Raw genomic sequence first — 14,714 nt, forward strand, 5'->3', positions numbered from 1 at the left:
GAGAACAGTCTGCTGCTAAGTGTTGGGAGAATTTGAAGAGGATTTATGTTTGTGACAGTGTAGGTGCACACATACATCTTACATGTAAACTGTTTAGAGCACATCTTCTGAAAGGTGGAGATATGTTAGCTCATTTAAACTTCATGAAAAGAACTTTTCAAGAGTTACATGAAAAAGAACTGATATTTTCAGAGCTGCATCAAGTTTACATCATTCTTTCCTCATTGGATGAAAGTTATAATGATTATGTATCTTCACTGGAAGTCCTGCCCAAAGATAAACTGACATTGACTGAAATAACTGGAAGATTGCTAGAAGAAGCAAGAAGATGGCTGGAAAGAGACCAACTGAGGAAGGAACAACCACAAGAAGAGGATTTGTCTTCAACAGCCTATACTGTTAGGAAATGTTTTTCTTGTGGGGCTAGGGGACATATAGCTAAATTCTGTAAGAAGGGAAAACAACAGAATACTGGTAAACACCAGAAGGCCAAGAAGAATGTTAGTTTGGCTATGTCTAGCAATTCAACTGTAAACCATGATTTGTGGGTTGTTGATAGTGGAGCATCACAATGCATTAGTAAAGATAGAAAAAGGTTTGTAAAGATGTCCACGAGTAAACAACATGTAACATTGGCAAATGGATGGAAAATTAACGCATCAGGTGAAGGTACTCCATATTGTTCTTGCATAAACGAACATTTAACTATGTTATATGTACCTAAACTAAAATTTAATTTATTATCAGTAAGGGCTTTAGTTAATCTTGGTTATGTAGTAACCTTTAGGGGAGATAACTGTATAATAGAGAAAGAGGGTAAAAGTGTCACTGCTACTTTAAAGAATGATTTATATGCAATACATGATGATCAGTTGAAGATGGCTAACTCAGTTTATAACAATTTTAAGCCACATGATGAATGTATACATTTACTGCATAGACGTCTAGGGCACATTAATTTCAAAATGCTCAAACAAACTGTTGAATTGTCAGAGGGAGTAAAATTGAAACCCTGTAGCAAGTATTTACACTGTAATGCTTGTAGTCAAGAAAAGAGTAAGGTTACTCCAGCAAACAGACTTAATGGGTTTAAGACCAAAGAACCTTTAGAGGTTGTTATCTGATTCAGGTTTACCTGAAACACTGTGGGGTGAAGCCATAATGTGTAGCAACCATGTTTTGAACAATATAGTTAACACAACAACTGGTGAATTGCCATTCACTCGTTGGCATGGCAGAAAACCAAATTTAAGTTACCGACACACATTTGGAGCTCCAGCATGGGTGCATATTCCCTCACAAGTAAGACTGAAAGGGCAACATAGAGCTAAGAAGTTATTTTTTGTGGGTTATGTGGCCAACCATAGATCATTTAGATTCTGGGATCAAGGCACAGCTCATGTTTATTGTAGTGCTAGTGCAAAATTTCTCGAGCACGTTGGGTGGGATAAACTGGAACAGGAATCCAGCAATGATATTATTATTGACACCCAAATAGTCCCTAAAGATGATATCAGTAAACAACAAATAGCCATTAAAGAGGAAGAACAGGAGGAAGTAGGAGAACAAGCACAGGAGGAGGTAGAAGAACAGGAGCAGGTGGCACAGGAAAGTCCATCAGTTAGCCCTGTATTACCAAGATGTTCAACCCGAGTAACACGAGCACCTGATAGATATCAGGCTAGTGTTGTATGTGATGTGAATACAGTTCCAAGTAATTATAGTGAAGTAAATATGTATCCTGCTAAGGATCAGGCTGCTTGGTAGAAAGCAATGGATAAGGAACTGGAATCATTAAAAAGACTGGAGGTATACGAAAATGTTAAGTTACCACCAGGTAAACATGCCATAGGATGTAAATGGATATATAAACTGAAGACAGGTGTAGATGGGACTGTTACCCATAAAGCCAGGTTAGTAGCACAAGGGTTCAATCAGACAGCAAATGACTATGATGAGGTGTTTGCTCCTAGTCTGAAGGCTACTACATTAAGGGCAGCATTAGTGTGGGCAGCTAAGGAGAAATACATTGTAAATCATTTGTATGTAGAGACAGCTTATCTGCATGCACCGTTGCAACACACTATATATTTAAAGAAACCTTTAGGTCTCAAAAATGATAATACTGATAATAATGATTGCTGGAAATTGAAAAAGAGTCTTTATGATTTAAAGCAATCAGGATATGAGTGGAACCAATGTATAGTTAAAGAATTAAATAAGATAGGCTTTGTAACTGGCATGGCTGATCCATGTTTGTTTAAAAGAGAAAGTAATGGTATAGTGTCATTATTGCTATTATTTACTGATGATATAGCATTAATCACCAAAACTGAACAAGAAGCTACTGAGATAATTTCACTATTGGAACATAAATTTAAGATAAAACAGTTAGGAGAAATCAAACATTATCTTGGTTTAAAGGTAGGTAGAACTAGGGGAGGATACAAGATCTCACAAGCAGATAAAATTAACCAATTACTAAAAAGTTTTAAAATGGAACTTTGTAAACCGACTAAGACACCAATGAGCCAGGAGTTCAAAGTCCTATTTTTGATAAGAAGAACTACCAGTCTTTGATTGGTAGTTTATCTTATCTCAGTAATTGGTCAAGGCCAGATATAGCATACAATGTTAATCAATTAGCGAGATTTAATGCTGAGCCAACTGAAAGGCACTGGCAAGCTGCTAAACATGTGTTAAGATATCTGAAACAAACAATGCACTATGCATTGTATTTGAAGCCAAAAGATGAATTGAATTTAACTGCATATGCTGATGCAAGTTTTGCTACAGACATAAATACACGAAAATCTACATCGGGTACTGCTGTATTATTTGGAAAAGCATTGATTGGATGGAGATCTATTAGACAGAAACATCTAAGTTTATCAACAATGGAGGCTGAATTCTCATGTTTGTCTTTATTATGTACAGCTTTAGTTTTGTATAAGCAATTATTAATTGATATGGGAATTGATGTAACAGATCCTATTGTTATTTACAAAGATAACCAATCAGCAATACAGATGGCTTCAAATATTGCTGTTAAAACAAGAATGAAACACACAGATTTAAGATATTTAAATGTGAGACAATGTGTGCAAAGTAAGATGATTAAGCTAGAATACTGTATGTCAGAAAACAATAGCAGATCATTTTACAAAGGCCCAAGGCTCTATAAAGCATAAGGCATGCTGTGAAGATTATGGAATTAGAATGTAAGGTTGTATGTATTATCTTAGCCAAAAGGGGAGAATGTTAGGAATATAAGTCACCTAACAGGTATTTGGGTTAGAAATATATAAACCAAGATAAACATTTTAGTACTATATCTTTAAGAGATTGCAAAAACTGCAATTGGGTGTGGTTTCTCAAATGGCCATAAGATGGAGCCAGAAACCTGGGTTGTTTAGTCTTAATCTCAGAAGAGAGTGTGTCTCTATCTCTGTTTCCTTCTGTTGGAAAGTATTGCCGTTGCTCCATTTCTTCTAATTGACTGATATTACTGGATTTAATGTAAGTCTGTTACTGAACTGTTTTTGACACTGGAATTTGATGTTTGGATTATCCCTGGATGAAAACTGACTGATTTATCTGTGAATGATTTTGGACTGCTTATTTTGGACTTTGCTTAAACCTTTCTGGAAGTAAAAAAAAAACTACATTTACTGTACAGTGTATCTGTGTGCTCTGTGTGTATTATTCCAACACTACTCTCTATACGTCTCCCTGTATGCGCTCATTCTCCTAACAGAGAATTACCTCAACAGGGGTGCCATTGTAACTTTGAATGGTCACTCCACACAAACAAAGTACCAGCAAAGGAGGGAAAAAAAACTCCAGATAAGTTCTTGAGACAGGAAGTCTAGTCCTGCCAAGAATGTAATAAGGGTTAACGGAGTGGCAGTTTCTGTAAGCAATACCAGAATATTTTCTTCCTGCCTTCCTTACAGGATTAGGCCAGTAATTTCTTCTAACAACTGGTTCTCCAAACTGCTTAGAATCTTAACAACTGGTTCTAGTGAATAGGTGCGAACTGGTAGAATCCCACTCCTGAGTGGCTCCGTTGGCTGTGGAGGAAACTGGGTAGAGCAGAAGAGAGATAGAATAAGGGAGAGGGAGTTCATCGGACTCAGACCCACCCCCTCTTCATCCTAGGGCATGCAGGGAGGAACAGAGAAGAGAGCAACATGGATTGCATGGCTTACAGGGGTGGAAAGAGCCCTGATTCCCTTCATTAGCCACATCTGGAAATGAGAGTTTAAAAGAAATTAATGCTGTGTGCAGCAGCTTCTGGGAGCAAATGTGAGTTTATCTTGTGTTGACTTTAGTTATCTGTGTTCCTGGCATCTTCCCAACCATGTGGAAGCCATTGCCATACCTTTACATCTGGAATTGTATCTCCTGCCCTGCTGGACTAATTACCTCATTTTGCCTTGATTGGACTTATATTTTCAGTTTTTGTTGACCACATTTTGGACTTGATTCTCTGCAGCCAAAAGCTGTTCCTGGGATAGTTTTTCTCCAGTCAGAAGATAACCAGGACATTGGGGGCAAAGTTGGAGCTAATAAACAGACTCTTACTGATTATCTGACTATGTTCCCTTTGTGCCATGCCCTGGGTCATCACAAGTGCCTTACAGTGGTGGGATTCAAATTGTTTTTACTACCAGTTCTGCGGGCATGGCTTGGTGGACTTGGCAGGGGAAGGCTACTGTAAAATCTCCAGTCAGAGGTGGTATTTGCCAGTTCTCCGAACTACTCCAAATTTCTGCTACCGGTTCTCCAGAACTGGTGAGAACCTGCTGAATACCACCTCTGGTGCCTTACCTTTCAACTGAATCTATCATAAGATTGATTGTCATTATGTCTCACCTTCTCCCATGTATTTCCATCCTAAGATCATTTACGGGTCATCTCCAATAATAGAAGACAAAACAAAAGAAGATTTCTTCCATCAGATGTTTCCAAATGGGACCCATCAATATATGGGAATCCTAGAATTGCTGATGCATTTCAAGTGGACCTGGATTGGTGTAGTAGCATATAATGATGGCAATGGAGAAATATTTAAGCAGAATATACTTCCCATTTATTCTCAGCATGGCATTTGTGTGGACTTCTTAGAAACAATGCCCAAAATGTCCTTTTCAGGTGATGTTGCTGAAGCAGCAGTGGAATGGTTTTCAACTTCATGTCTTGTCACAGGAAGTACTGCCAATACTGTTATTATACAAGGTGAACTGCATACTATTAGTGTATTAAGATCAATTTTCCACTTTGCACAGTTCTATGATATAGCAGTTGAAAGCCGAGTGTGGATCATGACAGCCCAGATGGATTTTGCTTCTCCTGGTTTTCTAAAAGAATGGGACATACATTGCCTCCATGGAGCTCTGTCCTTTGCAATTCACACAAATTATCCTAGAGGATTCCAGAAGTTTCTGCAGAAAAGAAATCCTGTTTCAGAAAATAGGGATGACTTTATCAGAGTCTTGTGGAAAGATGCATTTAATTGTGATTTCTCAAATTCCCCTCTAGAAGAGAAAGATGAGGAGATCTGCACTGGGGAGGAAAAGTTGGAGAATCTACCTGTGACCCTCTTTGACACAAGCATGTCTGGTCACAGTTATAGCATCTACAATGCAGTATACATTATGGCTCATGCTTTGCAAGAAATAACTTCATCCAAGACAAAACAGAGAGCGAAGTTGAAAGAGAGAGCACAAGATCGATTAAATCAGGAGCCATGGCAGGTATTTTGCAGAACAATATAGTAGAATTTCAGTCAATATTTCTTTCTCCTAAATAATTTTTCTGCTTGTACATGTTTTTATAATACCATAAAGAAATAGAGCTTCAAAGGCATTTTTCCTTCTGCTAATTTTCTGTACTATGGATGGGTGTATTAATACAAAATTTGCCTCACATCAATTTGAGGGAGTAGAGCCAATTTGGTCTAGTGGTTAAGGCACCAGGCTAGAAAGAAAGAGACCATGAGTTCAAGTCCCACCTTATCCACAAAAGCCAGCTGGGTAGCCTTGGGTCAGTCACACACTCTCTCTCTCTCTGCTCAACCCACTTCACAGAGTTATTGTTGTAGGAAAAATAGAAAAAGGAAAGTGTGTTGGATATGTTCACCTCCTTGAGTTGTTTGGTCAAATAATAAAAGTGATATACAAATAAATAAATAAAAATGGAGCATGATTTTTTAAAGAAAAGAAAGAGAATAGATAGTCCTAAACAGATGAATCTGGGCCACATTAAAGATACCACTTGTTCAAATGTGTCACCTCAGCTTTCCTTGTTAATGTTATCATGCAGCCACAACAGTTCACTATCTTCTCCTTTTCCTTCTCCTTCTCCTTCCCTTTTTTGAACTGAAATTAGTGCTATTAGAGTATCTTGAATATTTAATATTGATCTCTGCAACAATGTATTTTTTTTTCTAGACCGGTACCCAGAGTTTTCAAGACAGTGTCTCATCTTATCATTTTCTCTCAACTTTTTCCTCTATTTAGTTCCACAGGTTTATAAGAAGTACTTTCTTTAAAAACAATGCTGGTGAAAATATTTCCTTTGATAACAAGGGACATATAATTGCTGGATTCGATATTTTCAACTGGGTCACATATTCAAATAACACATTCACAAAAATCAAAGTTGGATGGATAGACCCAGACCCTTCCTCTTCTAAATCACTCCGCATTGATGATGATTCTATTAAATGGCCCACAAGATTTTATCAGGTGCATACAGATCTGGAGATATTTTAACTTACATTCTGAATATTTGAAAATTGTTGACTTGTGTTTTGAATTAGGATGTACTCTTTTGATTTGTGTTCAATTAGATGACAGATCATTGGTGACCTTTTTCAAATAAGTGGTTTTTTTTCAATATAAACATACATATTTTATGAACATTGCATTAACTCGGTCAAGTCTTTTTTAAGCAACAATAATACAAATAGGTATATGTAGTTCTAATCTTCCAACTTCAACAAGGCTAATATCTTTTCATAATCCATTTCTCATTTTCCCATTAATTCATTTAAACATAAATAAAATTTCTTTGTGCCTTGTATTTATGGTCCCTAAATACTATTATTTAATATTTTTTAAAAATTTATCATAGTACCACCATAACTTGAATATTCCAAATATGTATAGTTAATGCTAATGTGTAAGGTTAATGCTAATAATGCTAAATATTGACAATATTAGTCAATCCCGAGACTATATCTCAAAATCCCACACAGTTCCTAGTCCTTAATTATTTTAAATTCATAATGTACTTTAGCACATTATTAATATTAATAATACAGTTTGGTTACCTAATTCTAAATTCCCATCTACTGTCTTGGCTTATTTGGATTATATTATTAAATTATATTTTCTATTAGGTATATATATTACTATTTTCCCTGTATATATTTTCCCATTTTATTGAAATGTTTTCTCATTATCCATCATCTCTTGATCTTTTTGACTTTTTTTTTCCCTGAAGCACTGGCAAAATGGCCCAGATGGGCAAGAGAGTAGTAAAAACCTTAATGTTTGTGATTTATGATATTGAGAAGTTTATTTGATTTAAATATTTTGCTAGCTTAATGAAGTGGGTTTAGTTGCTAAAAATTTCTGTTTTGGATAGAGCAAAATAATCAAATTCGGCTCCCAAGTCCTTATCATATTGCTTATTATAATCCTAGCACAAAATCAAAATAACATATTTGATAACTTATAGTATTTGGATTTGATCCACTACCTTTCTTATAGGAATAGTTGCCAATAAATTATTACATCAGTAAAATTAAACTTACTTTTGCTAGGATATATTGGAAATAAATAATAATAATTAAAAGAAGAGCTGATTATATGGTAACCAAAAGCACTTAAAAGTAAATACAAATTTATACATTAAACCTTCATGTCTTTTAAGAAATTAAAAGAAATTAATTGATTAATTAATTAAAAAAGCAAAAAATAAAACCATGGAATTTTTTTCCATAGGTCTATATAATCTAATGAAAGAAACATTTAAAAAAAATGCTTTGAGTGAAGTTTATTTGAAAGAACATGGTCATAGTCAGAGGTGGTATTCAGCAGGTTCTGACCAGTTCTGGAGAACCAGTAGCTGAAATTTTGAGTAGTTTAGAATACCACTTCTGACTGACCCTGCCCCCATCTATTCTCTGCCTCCTGATTGGCTGAATCTTCTTTTGTTGCCCTGCACAGGAGAACAAAGCTGGAAAGCAAGTTAGTGGGGTGGGGAGGGAATGGGGATTTTGCAGTATCCTTCCCCTGCCACACCCACCAAGCCACGACCAAATGACCGGTAGTAAATTTTTTTGAATCCCACCACTGGTCATAGTATCTCAAAAACAGCAGATTGAGTCCTCATTTTATTCACCTCTATTTACAGAAAAGACCACATTCCATGTGTAATGACTATTGTGCTTCAGGTTCAAGTAGGAGTGAAATTGAAGGAAAGCCATTTTGCTGCTATAAGTGCATACCATGTCCAGAAGGGAAGATGGCAAGTGAGAAAGGTAAAATAAACAGCACAAACATTTCGTATAAAGACTGTTCAGGAAAAGAAATTCCAGTTCTATAGAGAAGATAAAGATAAGGTCTAGTTAGATGAGCAAAACAATTTCCTGTCGACTTTCCAATTACCTTTCCAGTCAATATTGAGTCCTGTCAGAATTGAACTTCAGACAATGGGCAGAGTTAGCCTGCAATACAGTATTCTAACTACTGCACCAACAGCTAAAGGTTCAAAGAGATAGATAGATAGATAGATAGATAGATAGATAGATAGATAGATAGATAGATAGATAGATAGATAGATAGATAGATAGGGGGAGGAAAAAATTCTATAAACAATCACTGGTTTTTAGAATGAAGGCTTTACCTCAATAAACATGGGATGTATTGCTATATTTAAATTGAATTTGCTTGGATATTGGCTGTCTTCCATTACATATACATTTTAATTTATATAATCTCTTTCCTTCTTAAATCTATGGTTATAAAGACAGTTCTATATTAATTTGCTAAACTTTATCACAAGAACTACAACAATTACAACATTAGTCCAATTTTGCATCAAAGAGGGATAAAAGTAAATGTCAATTTAAATTGAGTACAATTCTATATACTATCCTTGGCCGTATTAAAGAAGTGATTTATTGGTGCCTTCAGTCTGCCCAACAGCTTTATAAATATCATGGGAGCCTCCAATTGAAGCATTAATAAGTAGTACACCACTTACTTCTATTAATATCTTAATTAATGCAGAATCTTCTACATGCAATAACAGCATTTTCTTCTGTAGATATGGATGATTGCATATTATGCCCAGAAGGACAATATCCAAACAACAACCATGATTCATGCCTTCCAAAGCGCATAGTTTTTCTGTCATATGAAGACCCTTTAGGGACCAGTTTGGCCACTACTGCAATTGTCTTTGCTTGCATTGCCACTGCAGTGCTTGGGATCTTCATCAAATACCAGGACACTCCCATAGTCAAGGCCAACAACCGGAACATCACCTACCTTCTTCTCATCTCCCTTGTGCTCTCATTCCTTTGCAGTTTATTATTCATTGGAAAGCCAAAAATGGTGACCTGCCTTTTGCGACAAACTGCTTTTGGGATTGTCTTCTCAGTAGCCATTTCGTGTATATTGGCCAAAACCATCATTGTGATTTTAGCTTTCATGGCTTCAGTGCCAGGATCCAGGTTGAGGAGATGGCTGGGCAAACGATTAGATAATTACATTGTTGTTTCCTGTTTCTTCATTCAAGTTGTTATTTGCATTGTATGGCTTGTAATCTCACCCCCATACTCAGATGCTGATATGAACCTAGTGTCAGATGAAATCATTCTGGGATGTAACGAAGGCTCTACTGTCATGTTTTACTGTGTCTTATTCTACCTGCTTTTCCTTGCCATTGTTGGCTTCAGTGTGGCTTTCCAAGCACGGCATTTACCAGACAGTTTTAATGAGACAAAGTTTATCTCCTTTAGCCTGTTGTGTTTTTGCAGTGTCTGGTTGTCCTTTTTCCCAACCTATCTGAGTACCAAGGGGAAATACATGGTGGCTGTGGAGATCTTTTCTATTCTCTCTTCCAGTGCAGGGTTACTGGGTTGCATCTTTCTCCCCAAATGCTTTGTTATTCTACTAAGGCCGGATCTGAATGATAAAAAGCAGTTAATGAGATAAGAAAGAACTATAATTCCATATTTTTTCAGTAAAAAAATACATTGTCATATATATTCATAAAATTCAACTCAAACCTGATCAAACAAACAGATAATCAGAGTTGGAATGGACCTTGTAGGTCATCTAGTCCAAGCCCCTGCCCAAGTGGGAGACCCTACACCATTTCTGACAAATTGAGGTCCAATCTCTTCTTGAAAGTCTCAAGTGATGGCACTCCCATAACTTCTGAGGGCAAACTGCTTTATAATGAAGCTGTTGCAAGTCATAGCAAATATGTGTCTTCTGATTGCCCAGGCAGTTATCAATATCACTTACCATCGACTTTAAAATAAATTGACAAAGTGAAAAAATTATGACCCCAGAGATATCCACCTGCATTCTAATAAATAAAACACTAACAATGAATTACTTATTCTCCTGAAATAATATTTTCTTTCTTTCCTTCCTTCTAATTGCTTGTGAAATAATATTGAGAATACATTAACATGCCAAATTCAGAGATGGTATTCAGCAGGTTCTGACCAGTTCTGCAGAACCAGCAGCAGAAATTTTGAGTAGTTCAGAGAACTGGCAAGTATCACTTCTGATTGGCCCCACCTCCATCTCTTATCTGCCTCCCAAGTCCCTGATGATTGTCTGGGTCTCTTTTGTTGCCCTGGACAGGAAAAAGGAGCTGGAAAGCAGTTAGTGGGGTGGAGAGGGAATGGGTATCTTTCCCCTGGAGTGGGGTGGGAATGGAAAGTTTACATTATCCTTCCCCTGCCACACCCTCCAAGCCATGCCCTGCCCACCAAGCCCTGCCCACAGAACTGGTAGTAAAAAAATTCAAATCCCACCACTGTTTAATGGAAGTACAAGAACATCATTGTTCCCTACATTATAGAAATTCTCTATATTAAAGAAAGATGCAGTTTAATTGCTCTGGTTATATTGTTTGAAGTTGGCAAAAATTAGATTACTTCTCTATAGTGCATGTTTTGATATTTAGTCACTATAATATCTTTGAAGAAAATAAAGCATGTTATAAATTGGTTTGTGAAACTGACCAGATGTATCCATGAGAATAACACTGTGATTTAATAATTTCCAAACCTGATTTGAGAAAATATTTTTATAATTGATCCATGCAGTTGACTTGAAGGGCTGTGTTTTCCACAGTTGAGCTGTTGATATAGCAATAGCACTTAGACTTATATACCACTTTATAGTGCTTTACAGCCCTCTCTAAGCGGTTTACAAAGTCAGCATATTGCCCCCAACAATCTGGGTCCTCATTTTACCCACCTCGGAAGGATGGAAGGTTCAGTCAACCTTGAGCCGGGTGGGATTTGAACAGCTGATAGTCAGCAGAAGTGGCCTGCAGTACAGCACTCTAACTACTGCACCACCGAGGCTCTATATATCATAGATATGGTTATGTCTAGATAGAATGTGCATTCAAAACTATGATTTAACCCCAACAATTGCCCATGACATAGGATGTTTACTCAAAATTACCAGCATATCCTGGCCTTGGCATTTGCTGTGAAGGAAATCAATGAGAATACCGAACTCTTAGCCAATGTGAGTTTAGGCTTCCACATTTTAAACAGCCATTTCTTTGCAAGATGGACCTATCTTGCCTCAATCGAACTAGTACTAGTACAGATTGAGATTCTTTTTTTGTCTCATTTAGTTCCTATAGTCTATATGTTTTATTATTTTTATATTAAATTTCTGATGAATAAATTTGATGAAAATGTTATGTTTTGAAGCTATGCTTTTAGACTTAGAGAGAGTAAAATTTTCTGAAGAAATAAACTTTTATTATATTAAATGCAACTACTTTTCCAATTCTGATACCCTGTCATCACACAGTTGTACAGTTCACTTGGACACTGTTCCCCTCCTTTTCCTTTCCTCCCTCCCTCCTCCTCTTCCTCCTAATTGGAATGAGTACCATGAGTGTACTAGGGTGTTTAATTCTTGTCCTCTGCAGCAATGTGTTCATTCCATTACTCATAGTTTTCAACTTTGATAGGACTATTCTAAAAAGTACAGTATTTTATAACATCATGTCTCTCCACCATCTCCCCATTTTAGCTACACAAGTTCCTGAGAAGTACTTTCTTTAAAAACAGTGCTGGAGAAAATGTATCCTTTGATGATGATGGACATATAATTGCTGAATTTGATATTTTCAACTGGGTTAATATTCAAATAACACATTTTAAAAAGTCAAAGTTGGATGGATAGACCCAAATTATTTTTCTTCTAAATTGCTCAATATTCATGAAGACTCCATTGTATGGCCCGCTAGATTTAACTAGGTATATATTACCTCAGCAATAATATGTTCATTACCACCACACAGTAGGATTTCCAATTCATTTTTCATAACACTTTTAGTCTGATTTAACTGGCGGACACTTCCTTCTGATTCTAACTACTCTTTATATTTGAGGATAAGATCACCAAAATTAAAATATATTAATTGACCCTAAGTCCACCAGTCTGAGTTTGCAACAATTTCTTTTCTTAAAAATAAGCTTCCAGGGTGGACATCCAAAGAGGCATCTTCACCTTGTTTTATATTTATTCCAAACTCTTAGGAAGCCTCTTGATTAACTGGTCCTAACTATTACCTTGCTGATGTTTTTAAGCTGTGCACATTGCCTACTGTCCAATGGAGTTGGGTGGGCAATCAAATATATAAATTTGCCACTGCATCCAATTTGTATAACGCTATGTAAAGTCTTTGTATCCTTCCCTCTAAATCAATACAATACAATAAATATTCTGTCCTTCAATGAAATTATGAGCTGGTCTTCAAATTAAATATATCCATGTGAAAATTTGTGAGAGAAATTTCTTCTTCAACATATATTCCCATGTTGTATTTTAAAAGTATTAATTTGATAATATGTCTGATAATATATAATATGTTTGATAATATTAGTTTGATAATATGTCTGAGATATATATATTCACAGAAGGGTAGACATTCATTTTCCAGTCGTTGGTCTGCATGGATAGTTCTAAAGCTGTCTTTCATCACCCATCTTTTCCATAAAACAATAAGAAAAATCAATGGCTTCTTATACTGCTGTAATTTAATCTGATGAATTTAACATTGAATTACAATAATTACAATTTTTACTAGTCTAATTGTTCATCAGTTAGAATATTAAGTAGATTAATAAAGGGGAGTGTCAAAATAAATTTGACCTAAGTATAATTCTAACCACATTCTTGGCTGTCCTACAGAAGTGATTTATTAGTGTCTATAGTCTAGCAATAGCTCTGTAACTACCACACAGCCTCCCATTGAAGCATTAAGCTGGACTGACTGTGTTAAAATTCTTACTTAGGTCAGTATTAAAGATGTCTTCATTAATGCAGAATCTTCCACACAGTAATAATAACATTTTCTTCTGCAGACATGGATGATTGTTTACCATGCCCAGAAGAACAATATCCAAACAATAACCATGACTCATGCCTTCCAAAGTGCAGTTTTTCTGTCATTTGAAGACCCTTTAGGGACCAGTTTGGCCACTACTGCAATTGTCTTTGCTTGCATTGCCACTGTGGTGCTTGGGACCTTCATCAAATACCAGGACATTCCCATAGTCAAGGCCAACAACCGGATCATCACCTACCTTCTTCTCATCTCCCTTGTGCTCTCATTCCTTTGCAGTTTATTATTCATTGGAAAACCTGAAATGGTGAGCTGCCTTTTGCAACAAACTGCTTTTGGGATTGTCTTCTCAGTAGCCATTTAGTATATATTGGCCAAACCCATCATTGTGATTTTAGCTTTCATGGCTTCAGTGCCTGGATCCAAGATGAGGAGGTGGCTGGGCAAACAATTAGATAATTACATTGTTGTTTCCTGTTTCTTTGTTCAAGTCATTATTTGCATTGTATGGCTTGTAACCTCACCCCTGTTCTGACCCAGCCAAAGTTTCCAAAAGCAAACACAGATAAACTCAGTAACTCAAACTTTCACTGCTTAATCTACAAATAAACCTCTTTGTAGATAACAGATGGCTTGCAGCCAATTAGTCCAATTAGAAAAACCTTGGCAAAAATAAATCAGAGTCTCTCACCACACTGAGTCCTTTGAATTTTGCCATTGCAAAAGGCAAAAAATGTTTGAAACCAGGCTTATATTCCCTAAAGGGAGGTGCCATTAATTAGCATTCTTACTTCTGAGTCGCCTGTGCTGCTCTTCCATGAATCATCCTGCTCCCACTCACACCAAGCACAGGCTCTTCAGGAACGTCCGCCTCATTGCTGCTGGCTAACCACAACATCCCCATAATCAGATACAGATATGAACCTAGTGGCAGATGAAATCATTCTGGGATGTAACGAAGGTTCTACTGTCATGTTTTACTGTGTTTTATTCTACCTGACTTTACTTGCCATTTTTGGCTTCATTGTGGCCTTCCAAGCCCGGCATTTACCAGACAGTTTTAATGAGACCAAGTTTAT

General features: G+C 36.5%; 1 protein-coding gene across 1 annotated transcript; it reads left to right on the top strand.

Annotated features, from left to right (window-relative positions):
- Positions 1-9,342: 9,342 nt before the first annotated feature.
- Positions 9,343-10,235, top strand: LOC113427772 (vomeronasal type-2 receptor 26-like). The gene has a single exon (XM_026690305.2). The coding sequence runs from the start codon at positions 9,345-9,347 to the stop codon at positions 10,233-10,235; it is 891 nt and encodes a 296-aa protein (XP_026546090.2). The 5' UTR covers positions 9,343-9,344.
- The last annotated feature ends 4,479 nt before the right edge of the window (positions 10,236-14,714 follow it).

The sequence above is a fragment of the Notechis scutatus genome, chromosome Z, assembly GCF_049901735.1.
Source record: "Notechis scutatus isolate UNSWTSFEM ecotype Mainland chromosome Z, rNotScu1.2, whole genome shotgun sequence".
NCBI classification, from domain to species: Eukaryota; Metazoa; Chordata; class Lepidosauria; order Squamata; family Elapidae; genus Notechis; species Notechis scutatus.